We start from the raw sequence: 18,453 nt of genomic DNA, 5'->3' as shown, positions 1-18,453 counted from the left end.
AAGATTTACACCCTCGGAAACCCTGTACAGGGTTGCTATGGGTCGGAACCGACTCGACGGCACTTAACAACAACAACAACAATTTTGATTATGTTGTTGTCAAGAGCCAAACAGTCAGATCCAACTCAGCACTATATATATGGTTTCCAAGGAAGGGTTGCTGGGGTTGAATTACCGACCTTGAACCACCATTAGAGTTAGTTAGCAATCAAATGCTTACCCTACCACACCACACCAGGACTCCATATATAGTGAAAAATCCTTAGGACTAAAACAAAAAAGCTTTTAAACTTAATATGTGCTTTCAATGGGAGACTCTAAAGTGATACAATAAAAACATTCCTAATTAGGCCACTAAAGGCAAGGTTGGCAATTCAGACTCAGATGATTCTCAGAAACCCTATACAGGATCACGGTGAGTCAGAACTGACTAGATAGCACTTAACAACAACAACTTTTTAAATATAGCAGCAAATGCACAAAGAAGTTAAAGGAGTGGGTGGGCAGATTATCATCAGAAGGAGAGAAGAGGGAGGGAATTGAAACAGTAATTAGAAGAAAGGCTTTGGAAGAGTCTGAGACAGACAAAATGAGTGTAAGAAATCAAGCTCTTAAAAATAAACAGAACATTAGAGGCTGGTGCTGACAGTTTTAAAAATAGCAAAAAAAAAAAAAAAATCAAAATATGCTTGAATACCACTGAGTTTGTTCTGACTCAGAATGACCCTTTGCACAATAGAACAGAACACTGCAGGGTCCTGCATCATCCTCACAATTGTTATGGTTGAGCCCATTGTTACTCCCACTGTGTCACTCCATCTTATTGGAGGTCTTCCTCTATTTTGTTGACCCTCCACTTTACTAAGCATAAGATAATATCTCTAGGGACTGATCCCTCCTGGCAGCGTGTCCAAAGAGTGAGAGGCAACGTCTAGCCATCCTTCTAAGGAAAATATGCTTAGGAGGAAAAAAATAAAAAGAAACACAGGAATTTATGTTCACATATGCATTCCTAAAAAACCCTACACCAAAAATAGCAGGGTTTACATGAAAAACTAGGTCAAGGGCAGACCATTCACAATCTATTCAAGCTTATAACCAGAGAGGTAATAAAAGCAATAATCAGATACCTTCAGACATAATGTGGATGCTCAGGCAAGCATCTTGGGGTGGTTTGAGGCTGTCTTAGGAGATAGTAACACCACACAAGAATAAGAGGAAAAGCTAGTTGGCTGAGGGAAGAAGAGCAGAGGAAGCATCATGCCACTAATAAAACCAAGATGAGGTTAAGGGTCCACCATTTTGGCAAGGGAACTTGAGTTCAAGTATTAATATCCAATTTTCTTAAAATACTGCTAAAAGCCTCTGTTGCCTTTGCAACAGAGTTGACAGTGTTTTCCTCTCCATAGGTTAGAATTCTACCCCACATCCCATCTTTCTCCTTAACTAGAAAAGACTGCATCTAAATCAGCAATGTCTATGTTATACTTACATATTTTCTCTATTTTCCAAACACATATAAGCTAACTGGTGTTATAGGTACAGATATGATAGTATTTTGGCATATAGTCTGTTCTGCTAACAATGGTGTTTGTGACAGGTTAGAACTATAATTCAGTTTCCCAAATACTTTCTGAAGTACATCCTATCAAATCTCTAAAGCAGAAAAGTAGCCTCAACTTCATGTTATTGTTCTATCAGTGTGGCTTCTTTGGTGTTCACACCACAGTCTTAATTTCAGGTTTATCACAAGATCGGCACCAGTTCTCAGGGCCAATCTCTAGACTTTTCCAGGACTATCACTTAGCTTAGTCATTCAACCTTTACTGAGGACTTCATTATGCCCTCCTGCCTTTGCCAGGCCTCTGTGGTCATCTACCTAGAAGCAGGACTGTCAGCCAACCTACATTTTTCTCCTCTGCCCCAGGAGAAACACAGTCAGAATAAAATTTGGAGTCTTAAAAGACAGAAAACAAACACAAGAATGCAAAACCAAGCCTGAGGGTCCAGAAGGTTGAAAAGATTTCAGATAATAGCCATATATGAAATTATCCTCCCATCCTTGAGAGAAAAGACAAACATGGAAAGACCATGTGCTATGTCTTAAGCTAGGATTACTTCACATTTCAAATACAGGCTCCTATGGAAAGAACAGCCTTGAGGAAACAATGGTCATAGCAATGCAAGTTCTATAAATTTTCTGGTCTTACTTCCTCATAAGGTTGGAAACAGATATACTTCATGACCAAACAATCCCTCTAATGGTAAAATCCAGGACATAAGTAGATACATGTACATCCATGTTCATCACAGCACTAGTCAGAATAGCAAAAAGATGGAGCTAATAGCCTAAATTCTCATTAATGAAACAATAAATAAACAAACTTTGGTACATATACCAATGAATACTATGCAACCTTGAAGAATAACTATGAATCTGAGAAACACATCCTATAACACACATGAACCTGGAGCACACATGCTGAATGAAATTAGTACAAAATGACAAATATTGTATGAAACCATTATTATAAAAACTTAAGAAAAGGTTTTCATATTAAAAGAAGCATTCTTTGATGGTTACCAGGGGTGGGAGGGAATGGAAAGGAATTCATTGGCTAAAGGGTAGACACACATTAGCTCTGGTGATCAGGAGGGCAATATACAAGAAGGGAGAGGGTAGACAAATGAAGATAGATGAAGACACAAGGAGGTATGCATGGGGTAGAAGTAATATATACACAACCTTGGAATAACAGGGTTCAGTGTATAGAAACATGACTGTGATATAGGCTGAATGGGTAAGGAAGGAAGAATGGGATAAATACATAATTATATATCTCACAAATTTGTAACAGTTTGAAAGAAGATATTTGTACATGAGTATCTACCTTTCCTGAAAACACAACAATAAATGTAGTAGAGCATACAGTGGGCAAAATGATGAAAACCTCCTAGATATTATCAAACACCTTAAGGCCTTTAAGATGAGCCTGGGGACTCAGGATCAAACTCCCAGGGGACATGGTCAATTTGTATAACACAGTCCACAAAGATAATATTCTACATTCTACTTTGGTGAGTAGTGTCTGGCATCTTGAAAGTTCATGAATGGCCGTCTAAGGTACAGCTATTGGTCTCACCTATGTGGAAGAAAGAAGAGTGATAAGAGTTGCAGAGGCTTGGAATCAGTTAGTGCAATGGACTAATGGAATATGTGAACATTAGTCCATATGAGTCTGAGACTAGAAGAACTGGACAGTACCTAGCTACTGCTACAAACTGCCCAGAAAGGGATCACATTAGAGGGTCCCAATTAGAGTGGGAGAAAATGTGGAACAAAATTCAAAATTATTTAATTAAAAAAAAAAAAAAAAGGCCAGGTTTTACTGGAGGCACCTGAGACTATAGCCCTCAAACACCTTCAGGTCTGGAAAGAAACCCACCCTTATAGCCCTAATCTTCAGCAAAGCACTAGACAGGTTTAAGGTGGGGACAACAGCTGTAGTAAGGTATGCTCACTACGGAATGGTCAATAATTCAAAAGAAAAAGGGTAACATTTTCCTGAGGACAAAGTTGAGAAGGGATGTGAAGGGAGGTGGCATGCAAATAGGAACCACAAGGAAGTGGGGTAGCTGTTGTTGCATGGAGAGGATTGTAATCATTGAGATGACACAAAGTGTATGATTTGTTGAAGGTAAAGTTGATGGTCTTGCTGTAAACTTTCACTCAATTCACAATAAAAAGTTAGAAGGAAGAAAAAAAATTTTTTTGGCCCTCTAGTCATAAAGGACAGGTAGAATTAGCCAAACAAGTAGAACTCACCAAACAAAGGAGAAGAGGACACAAAGACAAAAGTTTGGAAACAGACTAATGAAATGTATTGACATCATGGTTACACCAAGCACAGCTAGGAGACCAGTTATCTCCATCTAAATTGGTGGTCTGGACAACATTGAGAAGTATGAATATTCTGGAACACTTAATTGTGCTCATGAGGAATCTATATATGGAACAAGAGGCAGTTCGAACAGAACATGGGAACACCGAATGGTTTAAAACTAAGAAAGGTGTGCAACAGGGTTGTATTCTTTCATCATACTTATTCAACCTGTATGCTGAACAAATAATCTGAGAAGTTGGGTTCTATGAAGAAAAACATGGCATCAGGATTGGAGGAAGACTCATTAACAACCTGAGTTATGCACATGCTACAACCTTGCTTGCTGAGAGTGAAGAGGACTTAAAACATTTACTGATGAAGATCAAAGAACACAGACTTCTATATGGATTGAATCTCAATGTAAAGAAAACAAAAATCATCACCACTGGACCAATAAACAACATTCTTCTCAATGGAGAAAAGATTGGAAGTTGTCAAGGACTTCATTCTTCTTGGATCAACTATCAACATTTATGGAAGCAGAAGTCAAGAAATCAAACAACATATTGCATTAGGCAAATCTGCTGCACAAGACCTTTTTAAAGTGTTGAAAAGCAAATATGTCAGCTTGAGGACTAAGTTCTGCCTGACCCAAGCCATGATATTTTCAATAATCTCATATGCATGTGAAAGTTGGATAGTGAATAAGGAAGACCGTAGAAGAATTGATGATTTTGAGTTATGGTGTTGGAGGAGAATATTGAAAGTGCCATGGGCTGCACATAGAACCAACAGATCTGTGTTGGAAGAAGTGCAGCCAGAGTGCTCCTTGGAGGCCAAGATGGCCAAACTTCATCTCTCATACTTCAGATATCATGTTTCGTAGGGTGGAGGGTCATAGAAAAAGAGGAAGATCCCCAGCAAGATGGACTGGCCAAGTGGCAGCATCAATGGACTCAAGCATGGCAACAATAGTGAGGTTGGCCCAGGATCGGGCAGTGTTTCGTCTCCTCTGCATAAGGTTGCTATAAGTCGGCACCGACTTGATAGCACCTAACAACAACAACAAAAAAAAACTGTGGTGGAATAGGGCCACTTGTATACATAGCTGGTAACAGTAAGCAGTAATAGAATCATCCTAGATGGCAATTTGGCAATTCACACGTCAAAAGTCTTTGAAGTATATTTCTTTTTGAAATAGAAATGTCGGTTCTAGGAATTTGTCCAAAAGAAAGAATCAGACAGTGAAGACTATATTTACTTATAATACTGCTTTTCATATAGTTTAACTATTCATCACAAAGGTATTTATAATAGCATAAATTTATACTTGGCTTCCAAAATAAGGGATTGTTGTTGCAGTTGTGTACCGTCAGTTCTGACTGTATAGGATTTCACAGCGCAGCTGGTGAGTTTGAACTGCTGACCTGTGTAACCAGTCCAGTGCTTATCCTACAGTACCACACCACTACTCAATAAGGATTAGGCATTTATAGTACATATGTTCAAAACTATCATTAGTGAGAAAAAGTTTATAGAACAGCATGTATAACATGAATGCACTAAAACATGTATCTTAAACATAAACTGTTAAAATACAAATATTTACAATGAGTTAGTTCTAAGTGATTGAATAATGGATTCTTATGCTGTGCACTGCAGTCCTTGGGTGGTATTGTAACATAAGCACTGGACCACATGATCAGTATAAATCACAAAGCCGGTGGTTCAAACTCACCAGCCACTCCTTGGAAATTCTATACAGGGTCGCTATGAGTAGAAACCAACTCGAGTGCATTTAACAACAACATGCTTGTGTATTACAATTCCCGTATTTATATTTTTGGAGAAAAACTACATTTAACCAAGAAGAATGACTCCCTATCATGGGAATGTCAAGCATTCAGAAAGATGAAAAGAATGCAGGTTAGCATGATCACAATTTCCCATCCTCAAATTCAAGATGGGGAATTGTAGTTCTTTCCATTTATCCCTAAGGACACAATAGCTAAGGTGCTACAAGAAACTGATGGTCCATTGACAAGTGAGGAAATAAATCAAGTACAATCCCTAGCCAGACAGCATGTGTGGCCCTCAGAGACACTTTCAAAATCCTTAACTAGTTCCTCGTGAGAGGAATACGCATCACTATTGGATGCACATCAGACAACAAAATACATTGTTCAAATTGAGAAAAGAAGACTCAATTAAAAGAGATTTAAACTTCCAGTCTGCAAAACCCACAAGTAATTTCTTAGCACTTCAGAACTCATAAATACACTTAAAATAAGTCAACCCAAATTAATCTTGCTTTTTTGATAGATTTACTAGACAGTTAGATGAAAAAGATAAAGGCTCCATAAAGAAAAGTCAGTAAATTCACTTTCATGGAGTGTCGAAACTCCCTCAAAGAATGTTGACATAGAATACACAAAGCTAGCAGAACACTAAACATATCAGGTTGTAAAAATAAAATCCAAAAGGGATCCTGAGCAAACGAGAATAAGATAAAACTTTAAAATTTATATAAACCATTGTAATCTGAGTTTGTGTGCTTTAAATCAATCTTGTAAACACAGAGCAAGGAGGGGATCCTAATTTGTCAGCTGTGAGTTTTAAAAAAATTAATAACCTGGGCCTTTAAATTGATTAGTGGGGCTCCTGCCAATAAATAATGTATCATAGCTGATAAAAGCTCACGCAAAACCTTGGACCTTAATGTAAATACAGTGTCCTTATCAAGAAAGGTACCACCATTGTACACTGAATCAGATCATAGCTTTTGTGAGAGTGGTAAAAGAGACATGTATAAGAAATTACTGATTAAAAACTAAAGGCAAATATTTAAAGGAGTTTTAGCAATTCAAAACCCCAGCTGCTCTTGGATACCCTATACAAAGTCACTATGAATCAGAATCAATTTGATAGCACACAACAACAATATGGAAGTACAATTTAGTAGGCTAAATATGCATGCTCAATCAAATGAAAACACTGCAAACAGATACCTTGCCTCTGTTATTGCTATTCTACAATGGGCAAGTAGTGCTGCAGGATAAGCACTGGACCAAAAAGTCATTTGAACTACAAGGTCAGCAGTTTACACTGACCATTTACTCTTGGGGAACCCTATACAGGGTCATTATGAGTCAGAACATACTGGACAGCACGTAACAAGGGAAAAACTGTCTTAAATGATTTTATTTGTACTAACAGTTATCCCTCAACGTCACAGAAATAATGATCTGGTTCACACTAAACACTTCACACTGGTTATTGTAATGGCCAAAGTGAATATAATCTTTCCTTGAAAAATTATCTTTATCTCAAAGATACCATTTCCTCTAAGAAGCTCTCTAATTAAGCCCACTTACATTTAATACTAGAAACAACCTTCTTTTGAAATGGATTTTCAGATGACTACAGACTTAAAAACGTCATAAAGATGCATCTTTGTTTGGTTTAGGTTTGGTTCCACATGACACAACATCTTCAATTCTTATATCATAGGTGCTACACACAAAAAAAGAATAAGTAGTATGAAGAATGTCATGTGTATAAATAGCACTGCTGAGTACATAATGTTCTGTTACTCAAGGGATAACAGAAACCAGCATCTGAGACAACTTTTATGAATAAAATCTACTAGATGGAAATATGCATGGTCATTCTAATGAAACTCTACAAACAGAAAGATACCTTGCCATTATTACTGCTTCAAATCTGTTTCTTAATTTAATTTAATCACTTCATTTTACAAATCATCTATAGGGTCTCTTTCAAGTCTAAATTCTAACTTAAAATTCTTTTTTTTTTACATAGTTATAACTATAATAGTAATTGGGCTCTAGTGTTGCACTGTAGAATAACCACTGGACTGGTAACTGCAAGGTTGGCAGTTCAAATCCACCTGCTGCTCTCAGAAACCCCATACAGAGTCACTATGAATCAGAACTGACTCAATGGCATGCAACAACATAGTAGGAACTGAAATTTCTCTTTATTCTCATCCTGTTGTATTCTAAATGTAATTGTTAAATTTTAAGAATGAAATCATGAAAAAAGATCACTCAATAATCCCGTGGTCATCCTGTATGGTAAGGGTATAGAAACGGCAATCCTTAAAATATACCTAGCTCTTCACTTAATCTCAAATATAAATACTAAAGCAAAAATAACATTTGTGTCTAATTTTTAAAAAAAAATACAATATGGCTTTTAAAGTCTTAAATTTTTAAATGACAAAACATAGGTTTTGTTCAAGGACATCTGCATCTGAAGAATCTTCCTCTATCACATTGTTTCAGTCTATCTTATCCCTTCATCTTCTTTCTCAGTCTATTCTACCCTCAATAAAATTACTTATTGCATTTTTAATCATTTTAAGAAATACATGTAAAATTAATGATAAGAATAAAAGCACAATAAAAATTTTAAACACTATTATTAGTTTTGAAGTTGTTGTTGTTGTTAAGTGCCATCGAGTCGATTCCAACCCATAGCAACCCTGTATAGCGTTTCCAAGGAGCAGCTGGTGAGCTTGAACCACCGACCTTGCAGTTCAAACAACTTTGCAGTCTGGCGCATTAACCCACAGTGCCACACCAGGACTCCACAGTTCTGAAGTAGGTAGGTAGAAATTCTTCAATTTTCCCTGTAAATAGATCACCCCAAAACTCAATTTACCTCTTGTATAGAATACCTAGACCCCAATTTAACCTTTTTACCACATAGGTGATTGGTCCTGATAAAATAATAGTTCTCATTAAGGAACAAAGGTAGAATAAAATAAAACAGAATAGAGCTCAAGAAAAAAATGGCAGGAGTTACAGTAATTTTGGAGCCCTGGTGTGGCACTGTGGGTTAATGCACTGGACTGCAAGGTCAGTTTGAACTGCAAGGTCGTCTACAGGTCAAGCTCACCAGCTGCTCCTCTAAAACCCTATACAGGGTCACTATGAATTGGAACCAACTGGACAGCACTTGAAAACAATGATAATAGTTTTAGTGTCATTTATTAATTACTATAAAAGTATATTTTGTTCTTTAAGCTTTGATGAATGCTAGTATATTTGCATCAAGAGAATCAACTTTCTTTTAAGAAGAGTTCAATTCTAATTAAAATCCTAAAGTCCTACTTATTTTCCTGAAACAACAGCCATTTCTGGCTGCAGTGGTATTTTATTTTCACGTAATAGTTTTTTTTTTTTTCCCAGCAGACAAGTGTCACTGAAAATAGATGGAAGAAAGTCTATAATCAATTGTTACTATGTTGTTGTTGTTGTTGTCAGGTGCCATCGAGTAAGAACCAACTCATAGTGATCCCATGCACAGCAGAACGAAACAATGTTCGATCCTGGGTCAACCTCACTACCGCTGCCACACTTGACGCCATCAATGAAGCCACCTGGCCAATCCATCTCGTTGGGGGTCTTCCTCTTTTTCTCTGACCCTCCATCTTACCCAGCATGACATCCTTCTCCAGCAACTGTTCCCTCCTGGCAACATGTCCAAAGTATGAGAGACAAAGTTTAGCCATCTTGGCCTCCAAGAAGCACTTTGGCTGCACCTCTTCCAAAACAGATCTTTAGTTCTTTTGGCAACCCAGGGCACTTTTAGTATTCTCCTCCAACACTACAATTCAAAGGCATCAATTCTTTTATGGTCTTCCTTATTCACTATCCAGCTTTCGCATCCATATGAGGTTATTGAAAATACCATGGCTTGGGTCAGGCGCACCTTAGTCCTCAAGCTGACATCTTTGCTCTTCAATACTTTAAAAAGTTCCTGTGCAGCAGATTTGCCTAATACAATACGTCGTCTGATCTCTTGACTGCTGCTTCTGCGAATGTTGATAGTTGATCCAAGAAGAAAGAAGTCCTTGACTTTGGATAGATCTGTGATGGAACTCTAGTAGTTTTTGATAAGGGAATCTCTCTAGTATTTGAGTATTCTTGTTTTGGGCTCTTTTGAAGTATGTTAGATCCAACAAGAAAGTGGCATTTGAAAAGACTAGTAAGAATGTATTCAGTTGCTTTGCTGCAAGGTTGCAGATTGGCATGCTGTGTACTGAGAATTGCTTTATTATTGGCTTTTTTTCCCAGTGAATTTTGTATTCGGGTGCTTAAATGACTTTGTTCTTGTGGTATTTGGACTGAATTTTTGTTATTGGATATTAAAACTCACTGTATCCTGTAGGTAACTAAAATTTTGCTTATTGTGTGCCTGTGTGGGGAGAATTGGATGAAAAGGGACAGGATGGAACTTTTGGTTCTAGAACCAGTATGTATTTGTTAAGACTCCCCCAATTGTACTTTATTGCATTTAAGTTAAACTTTAATAAACCTGACTTTTAAGCAGCAAAATATATATATATATATCAAGGTAATAAGCAAATATAAGTAACAAACCAATTTTTCTCTTAAAAAATATATAACAGCAAAATAGGAAAATGTTATAAAGGGTAAATTTAAAATATTTATCATTAATAAGCACCATAGATATTAAAATTGCAAATTGATAGTCTGTTTCCCAGTACATTGCTTTTTTTTTTTAATAAACGTTGACATATAAGGTGTAACTTTATTGTAATATTGGATAAGCAGCTAGCTGCATATCATATTCTTTTAATAAGTAATTCTAGTTAGCTAAATTTTTTAAAACAATTTTATTGCTCCTATGAAAACTCTTTGGATAAATTTGGGTATATCCTCCTAGGAGATTACCCCTATGAGAAAACAGCATTTTTAAACTATGAAAAGAGAAATTAATTATAAAGGAGAAATAAGAATCTAGTTTTAGTCCTTGTTTTGTAATTGCGTGATCTTGATGTAATTACTATTCCACTCAGGGCTTTAATTTCCTTGTCATAAAATGAAGAGCTTAATCTACATAATACCCCAAAAATTTTAAACTGTAAATCTCACCTCATCTGAAGAATCTATTTGTCCCAAGGTTCCTGTTGCACCCGCAAAACCTTTTGGAGGGGAAAAAAAGTTGCCCTTCAGAGTTACTATGTATTTCTTTACTTTAAAATTATTTTGAAACAAAATAAATATAAACACAAAATACAAATACTACAAAGCTAAATTTTGGGGGGTTTTTGTTAGGCTGTCTCATTCTAAAAGCTATTTTGGCAGAGTTCACATCTTAAATACATTTAGATCTAATAGGCTTTTGCTTCAGTAGAAAATTCACAGTGAAAATCCAGATTTAATCATTACAAATGGTACAAGGTGGCTTCAAAAAGTTGATGGAAATTTTAAATTAAAAGATAATGGAATTTTTCCACAAACTACATGATGGCCCCTTGTATTTCAGAAGGATCTTTTTTTTTTTTTTCAGTTTTAAACCATGGCCACTAGAATAATGAGCGAGTAAAGTTTTGAGTAGTAACTGCATTCATTTCTCATAAGTTAGAACAAGAAACGTAATACACTAACCAAATTCCATTTAAGAAAAATGTCTCTCTTCTTTGGCTGATTTATTCTTTCTTGCCTGTAAACTATCACAGTTATAAGAAATTATACTTCACTAATGAGGAAACTTGAAGGTTTTTTGTTTGTTTGTTTTAATACAAGAAAATTACTACTGTTCAAATTAAATATTTAGACAAACCTTGAATTGCCAGAGTGCTAGTGCCAGCCGATGGCTCCTGCACACCATATATGAGCTTATCCTCAGGATATGTAAGTCCAGAACTCTTCAAAGCTATAAGGTACTTTTCATGACTTTTCTTTGCACAAGCATTTTCTCCAAGACCTAATATTTAAAACAAATTTAAAATCAGAAAAAAAATTTTTGATTCAAAATCTAAACACAGGCATCTTATTAGCTACTATCAACATATATAAAGATAGTTCATTTATTCACGAGGTCAGTGACAGCTCGGCAGCAGAATTCTCACCTTCCATACCAGAAGCTTAGATTTGATTTCCTGCCAATACATCTCAGGCATAGCTACCACCTGTCTGTCACTGGAAGCTCGCATGTTCCTATGATGCTGAACAGGTTTCAGCAGGTTTCCAGAGTAAGATGACATAGGAAAACTGGCTGGCAATTTACAATCAGCCAATGAAAACCTTCTGAATCCCAACAGTCTCACCCTTAACCAATCACAGCATTGTTAGGACTATGTAGCATTTCATTCCAATGTGCATGGGGTCAAAATGAGTCAGAGGCCAATTCAATGGCAGCTAACATCAACAATTTATATGAGAGGACATTAAAAAGTTTGTGGAAAAATGGAATTAAAAGATAGTTGAATTTCTCCATGAATTTTTTAATCCCCTCCTACATTATCTAAAATAACTACTAATAGAGAACCTTAGAAAGGATTATGTAAAGTAAGTTCAGCTAACATTTTTGAGTTTATGTTTGACATTAACAGTCTCAGAATGTACATGTTTTTAACAAATATACATAGTCCTGATTTACAATGTATTTGAGTTATGACAAACTGCACTTATAATGGTCTGTAGTTTTTTTTAATGTGGTGCTGTCGGATAAGTACGGGACTGCGAACCACAAGTCAGCAGTTCAAACCTACCAGCTGCTCCTTGGAAACCCTATATAGATAGGGTCATGATGAGTCAGAACTGACTCAATGGTACTTAACAAAAGCATGTATCTTAATATTATATGTATTATAATATGCTGATATTACGAGTACTAGATGTTCACTCCCAGATGGTTAATGCTATGATTTATTGTTCAAAACACTGCCATATAGCAGACAATAATAAAAATGAAAACAAAATTTTAAAAAGGTATTTGATGTATGTCAGAACCAACTTACGACGGAATCATCAGAAGGGAATCTCATTCTAAATTAGGGACTACCACAGTGAAGTCTACTAAGCAACTGAGTATCTAAAATGTGCCAGAGACTGTATGTATGGCACAGGGGCACGAAGATCCCAGACTTCAAAAATCCTGAAATTCAGTATTAGAAAAAGTCAGACAGACAAAATGGTAGGTGACAATTACATAGCTGACTTCACCATTCGATTGGACAATCTGAGTTCTTCTAATAAATCAAAGCAGCCAGATTTGACCAGAGTAGAGTACTTAGGCTTCCTGAAGGAAATAATGGCTGCATGAAAACTTCAAAGATAAATAACACAGTACAGAAAGTTGTCAAAATTATTTCAGGCAGATAAAACAGCTTGAGGCTCAAAAATGCTAAAGCTTTAAAAGCATAACTCTTCTCTAATGGTAATTTTAAAGGTCTTAGTTAGGAAAAGAGTCTTTAAAGTATCAAATATTACTAATGGTATCATTTTAAATTTCATGTTACCAAGATTTTTATGATCACATTTAAGGAATTCAAAGTATACTTTCTACAGACGTATCAGTTAAGATAAATTTATCCCAAAACATATTCAAAAATTGAGGTTCTAGAATTTCACAATCATAAAACTTCCATTTTAGAATTTTAGTTTAATAATTGCTGTCAGCTTTTTCTTTTCTTTTTTTTTTAAATAAACTATAGGGGGCAGAATAATAGAGAAAAACATTGATATTTAAGAGTTCTATGAAAGAAAGGAGTCCTGGTGTGGCGCTGTGGGTTAATGCACCTGACTGCAAAGCCATTTGAACTGCAAGGTTGGCGGTTCAAACTCACCAGCTGCTCCTTGGAAACTCTATACAGGGTCGCTATGGGTTAGAATCAACTCGATGTCACTTAATAACAATGTGAAAGAATAGAAGTATTATCTGAGAGTTCAATTACCATTTGCCATTTTAAGTAGGTTGTTGGTGGTGGTGGCAGTGGTGTGCAGTGGAGTCGGTTCCAACTCACAGCGACCCTGAATAGGGTTTCCGAGGCTGTAAATCTTTATGGGAGCAAAAAGCCTCATCTTTCTCCTGCAGAACCACTAGTAGTTTCAGCTGCTGATCTTGAAGTTTGCGGCCCGATTCGTAACCACTACGCTACCAGAGATCCTCTAAGTAGGTTGTTGTTGTTATTAAATGCCTTTGAGTCAATTCTGACCCATAGTGACCCTGTATAGGGTTTCCAAGGAGCAACTGGTGAGCTTGAACCACCAACCTTGCAGTTTAAGCAACTTTGCAGTCTGACGCATTAGCCCACAGTGCCACAGGTATCTTAAATTAAGGTCTCTAACACTCTAATTCTACAATACATAAATTTTCTTTAGTATTTACTGAGGTTTTTTTATATTTCACTTAAACCACACTAACTTTTATTCCTTAAAAATGTAAGCTGAGCATCAAATAAAGAAAAAGTCAGCCCAGCAGGGAAAACCCTCTTCTAGGAATGAAACTCAAAGGGAACCCATGAGCACTATGAAGACATGGGCTGAGTTTGTCCATGTTCCATTGGCACCTGTTCACCTTGAGATGTGAGAGAGAGAAGAGGAAGGGCTGGCTGGTCTGAAGTTTAGGAAGATGTGTAAACGCCTGAGCCCATGGGCATTGACCTAGCCCTAGAAGCAAGGTCTGAGAGTGAAGCAGCCAGCTGGTCTACAGTGCAGGGTGGTGTGCATGAACTCCCAAAGTCTCAGTTAGTACCCATTTGATCTAGCTTGGATGGCTAGTTGACCAAAACTTGAATCAAGGTAGATAAAGAAGTTTGATACTAAAAGCAAGTGGAAATTGCTATAATTTAATGAACTAGACTTTTACCTATGAATACAGTGACTCAAAATTCTAACTGGAATGGAAGGATTCTTCATATCAAGAAACAACCATTTTTCCTCAGTGATGGTAGTGGTGGTGGTCATGTGCAGTGAAGTCAATTCCAGCTCATAGCGACCCTGTATAAGATTTCTGAGGCTGTAAATCTTTATGGAAGCAGAAAACCTCATCTTTTTCCCATGGAGCAGCTGATAGATTCAAACTACTGCTGATAAGGACAAGAACTCTAGACACTGGCTATTAAAATTGCAGTGGCGACAAAGGCATGAAGTGGCTGGCTTACAAGCTTTCATGAGTGTGCTTAGTTGCAGACTGAGGAGGGTAAGGTAGAACCCCCCACTGAATAGTTTCCCTCTTTCCCAGATGGCTGTGGTGAAAAGAGATTGGGGATGACAGTGATAGGATTTTATGACTCAATATTTATGACTCAATTGTGAACAACTGTCAGCAGGATTAATGGTGAGTGTCACCACTGTAATTGTTTGAAGATGTGTAACTAAAACAGGGGAGCAGTTAATCTTTCATTTCAGGAATAGACGATCCCAGGGCCATCAAGAAATAAGAGCATGAATGGAGCACGAGATCCCTACCTAGAAAAGCAGAGACAACAGAGACAGTGGTTGTATATCTGCAGGCAGGAGGCAGGAGGCAGGTTGGCAGGATGTCCCCTTTGGACATTTGAATTTTTTTTTTTTTTTTGGTAAGTATACATCACATATTTTTACCTTGTTCATTTGTGAAATATAAAATGAAATGGGGGCCATAGGAAGGAAGTAGGATAAATGTTGTTGCAGGGAGGGGATTGTAATCATTGAGATGAAACAAGATGTATAGTTTGTTGAATGTTGAGCTAATAGTCTTGTCTGTAAACGTTCACCCAATTCACAATTTGTTGTTGCTGTTTAAGTGCCATCAAGTGGATTTCAACTCATAGCAAGCAACCCTATATAGTGTTTCTGTGGAGCAACTGGTGAGCTTGAACTGCTGACCTTGTGGTTCAAACTGATCTTGCGGTTCAGCACATTAACCTGTAGCACCACACCAGACTTCCCAATTCACAATAAAAAGTTTAAAAAAAAAAACATAAACTGAATGGGCTCTAGGCCCCTGGATGTGCCTTAGGACAGGAGGCTGGCTTACAGAATATGCCCTTAGGACATTTAAATGAATATATATTTTTTTGTTTTGTTTTATATGTGTACATCAAATAGTTTTGTTTTGTTTACTCGTGAAATATAGATGTAAAAGGGAAGCCACAGGGAGGAAGTAGGATAACTATTGTTGCAGGGAGGGTATGGTAATCATTGAGATAAAACAAAGCACATAATTTGTTGAATATAAAGGTGATGGTCTTGTCTGTTAACCTTTACTCAATTCACAATAAAGAGTTAAAAAAGAAAAAGTCAACTGATTCTCACCCAAAACTATTCTCAGTTCCTTTGCCTGAAATTTATGAAGTGCTTATGTGTAATTTTTTAAATCCTGTTTGGAATTCACTAAACTTCATAAATCTGTATATCAGTATTTTTCACCAAATTGGGAAATTTTAGTTTATTTCTTCAAATTGTTTTTCTGCCCTATTCTCATTCTCTTTTCCTCCTGGGATTCCAAATACATGCATATTAGATCACCCAGTACTGTCTACTAGGTGTCCCTGAGGCTCTGTTGTGTTTCCTTCATTTGTTTTTTTCTTTTCTCTAATTTGGATAATCTATTAATCTATCTTCAAATTCACTATTTCTTACTGTCATCTCCAGTCTGCCACTAAACCAAGCCAGTGAATTTTCAATCCAGTCACTGCATTTTAAAATAATATCAGTTCTAGAATTTTTTTTTGGTTCTAATGGTTTATATTTCTTTCTAAGATTCCTTTTCACACCTTAACATTGTAGTTGGTTTAATATCTTTATTTGGGCCATGCCAAGGTTGATTTCTACTGACTATTCTTTTTCCTTATTACAGAGTATAATTTCTTACATTCTTGTATATCTAGTAATTTTTATTCTATACTTGTTGGTGTTGTTAAGTACCCTGTATAAGGTTCCCAAGGAGCAGCCGGTGAGTTTGAACTGCCAACTTTGCAATTATCAATCCTTTACATTAGAGAAGACTCTGGATTCTGTTTTCTCTGAAGGGGATTGATTTCTGTTCTAAAGGAGTTCAATTATAGAACTTATGAAGATTTGGTTTTAAACTCTGTTAATAGTACATATGTGGCAAGACTAAGATGCCACTCATGGCCCTCTAAAATGTCATGAATTACCTCCAAATTCTGTTTCTTTGCAGATACTGCCAGCCAGGGTTTTATGCTTTATTTAGGATAGTCTTACTTCATCATTATTTCTAAGGTTTGGCATTCTGGTGTCTTAATTAGATTCATGAGGTATGAACCAAGTCTCTCTAGACTGGGCTGAAACTCTAAAGTTCCCAATACCATTTGACTTCTAATATCTCTGTTCTGCTTTCAACCTTGAAGTAGTTACTCTCTAGTAAGCCTCTGGTAGTCTCATCCTATCCATGTGTTCTTAGGCAAAGGTTTTCAAGGGACACTTACACATCTGCTTTACCACCTTTCTAGTTACTGCTGGTAAAACAGATTTGTAGGTGTCCCCTGAAAGCCTTTCTAATGTACTGCTCCACCATTCATCTGTCAGTGTGTCATACTGTGGTGGCTTGTGAGCTGCTATGATTATGGAACCTATGCCATCGGTATTTAAATACCAGCAGGGTCACCCATGGTGGACAGGTTTCAGATGAGCTTCCAGATGAAGACAGACCAGGAAGAAGGACACAAATTACTTCTGAATATTTAGTCATGGAAAACCTTATGAATAGTAGAAAAACACTGTCAGATATAGTGCAGGAAAATGAGCCCCTAAGGTTGAAAGGCATTCAAAATGTGACTGGGGAAGAGCTGCCTCCTCAAAGCAGAATTAACAGTGATGATGTGAATGGAGTAAAGCCCGTGGGAGTAAAGCCCTCGGAACCTTAATTTCCTGATAACTCAAAATTAAGAGAAACAGCTGTAAACCTCCATTAATAATTGGAACATGGAATGTACAAACTATGAATCCAGGAAAATTGGAAATTGTCACAAATAAAATGGAACGCATAAACATCGATATCTTAGGCATTAGTGAGCTGAAACGGACTGCTATCGCCATTTAGAATCTGACAACCACATGGTTTACTATGCTGGGAACAACAAATTGAAGAGGAATGATGTTGCAATCATGGTCAAAAAGAGCATATCCAGATCAGTCATGAGGTACAATACTGTCTGTGATAGGATAATATCCATGCACCTATAGGGAAACCCAGTTAATACCACTATTATTCAAATTCATGCGCCAACCACTAAAGCCAGTGAGGATAAAATAGAAGAATCCTACCAACTTCTTTAATCTGAAATTGATCAAACATGCAATCAAGATGCATTGATCATTACTGGTGATTGGAATGCAAAGGTTTGAAACAAAAAGGAAGGATCAGTAGTTGGGAAATATGGCCTTGGTGACAGAAATGATGCTGGAGATTGCATGACAAAATTGTACAAAACCAATGATTTGTTCATTTCAAATACCTTCTTTAGACAGTATGAGAGAACAATTATACATGTGGACGTCACTAGATGGAATACACAGAAATCAAATTGACTACATCTGTAGAAAGAGACGGTGGAAAGATTCCATATCATCAACCAAAGCAAGGCCAGGAACAGATTGTAAAACAAACCCTCAAATGATCATATGCAAATTCAAACTGAAGCTGAAGAAAATGAAAACAAGTCAACAAGAGCCAAAATATGACGTTGAATATATCCCACCTGAATTTAGAGATCATCTGAAGAACAGATTTGATACATTAAACACTAAAGACCGAAGACCAGAAGAGTTGTGGGATGACATCA

At 36.8% G+C, this 18,453-nt stretch overlaps 1 protein-coding gene across 1 annotated transcript in view; it reads right to left on the bottom strand.

The window, feature by feature from the left end:
* The window catches only part of UBR3 (ubiquitin protein ligase E3 component n-recognin 3 (putative)), a 247,525-nt gene that overhangs the window by 185,861 nt on the left and 43,211 nt on the right, over positions 1–18,453 (bottom strand). Inside the window, exons 4-5 of the mRNA XM_006867038.1 lie at positions 11,502–11,645; positions 10,811–10,860 (exon numbers count right to left, since the gene is read on the bottom strand). Coding sequence (XP_006867100.1) covers positions 10,811–10,860; positions 11,502–11,645 — 194 coding nt within the window. The remainder of the gene's footprint in view (positions 1–10,810; positions 10,861–11,501; positions 11,646–18,453) is intronic.

This window comes from Chrysochloris asiatica, unplaced genomic scaffold, assembly GCF_000296735.1.
Source record: "Chrysochloris asiatica unplaced genomic scaffold, ChrAsi1.0 scaffold00099, whole genome shotgun sequence".
Lineage (NCBI taxonomy): Eukaryota > Metazoa > Chordata > Mammalia > Afrosoricida > Chrysochloridae > Chrysochloris > Chrysochloris asiatica.
Note: the sequence above shows the minus strand (reverse complement) of the source record. Positions and strands in the feature narration are given on the sequence as shown.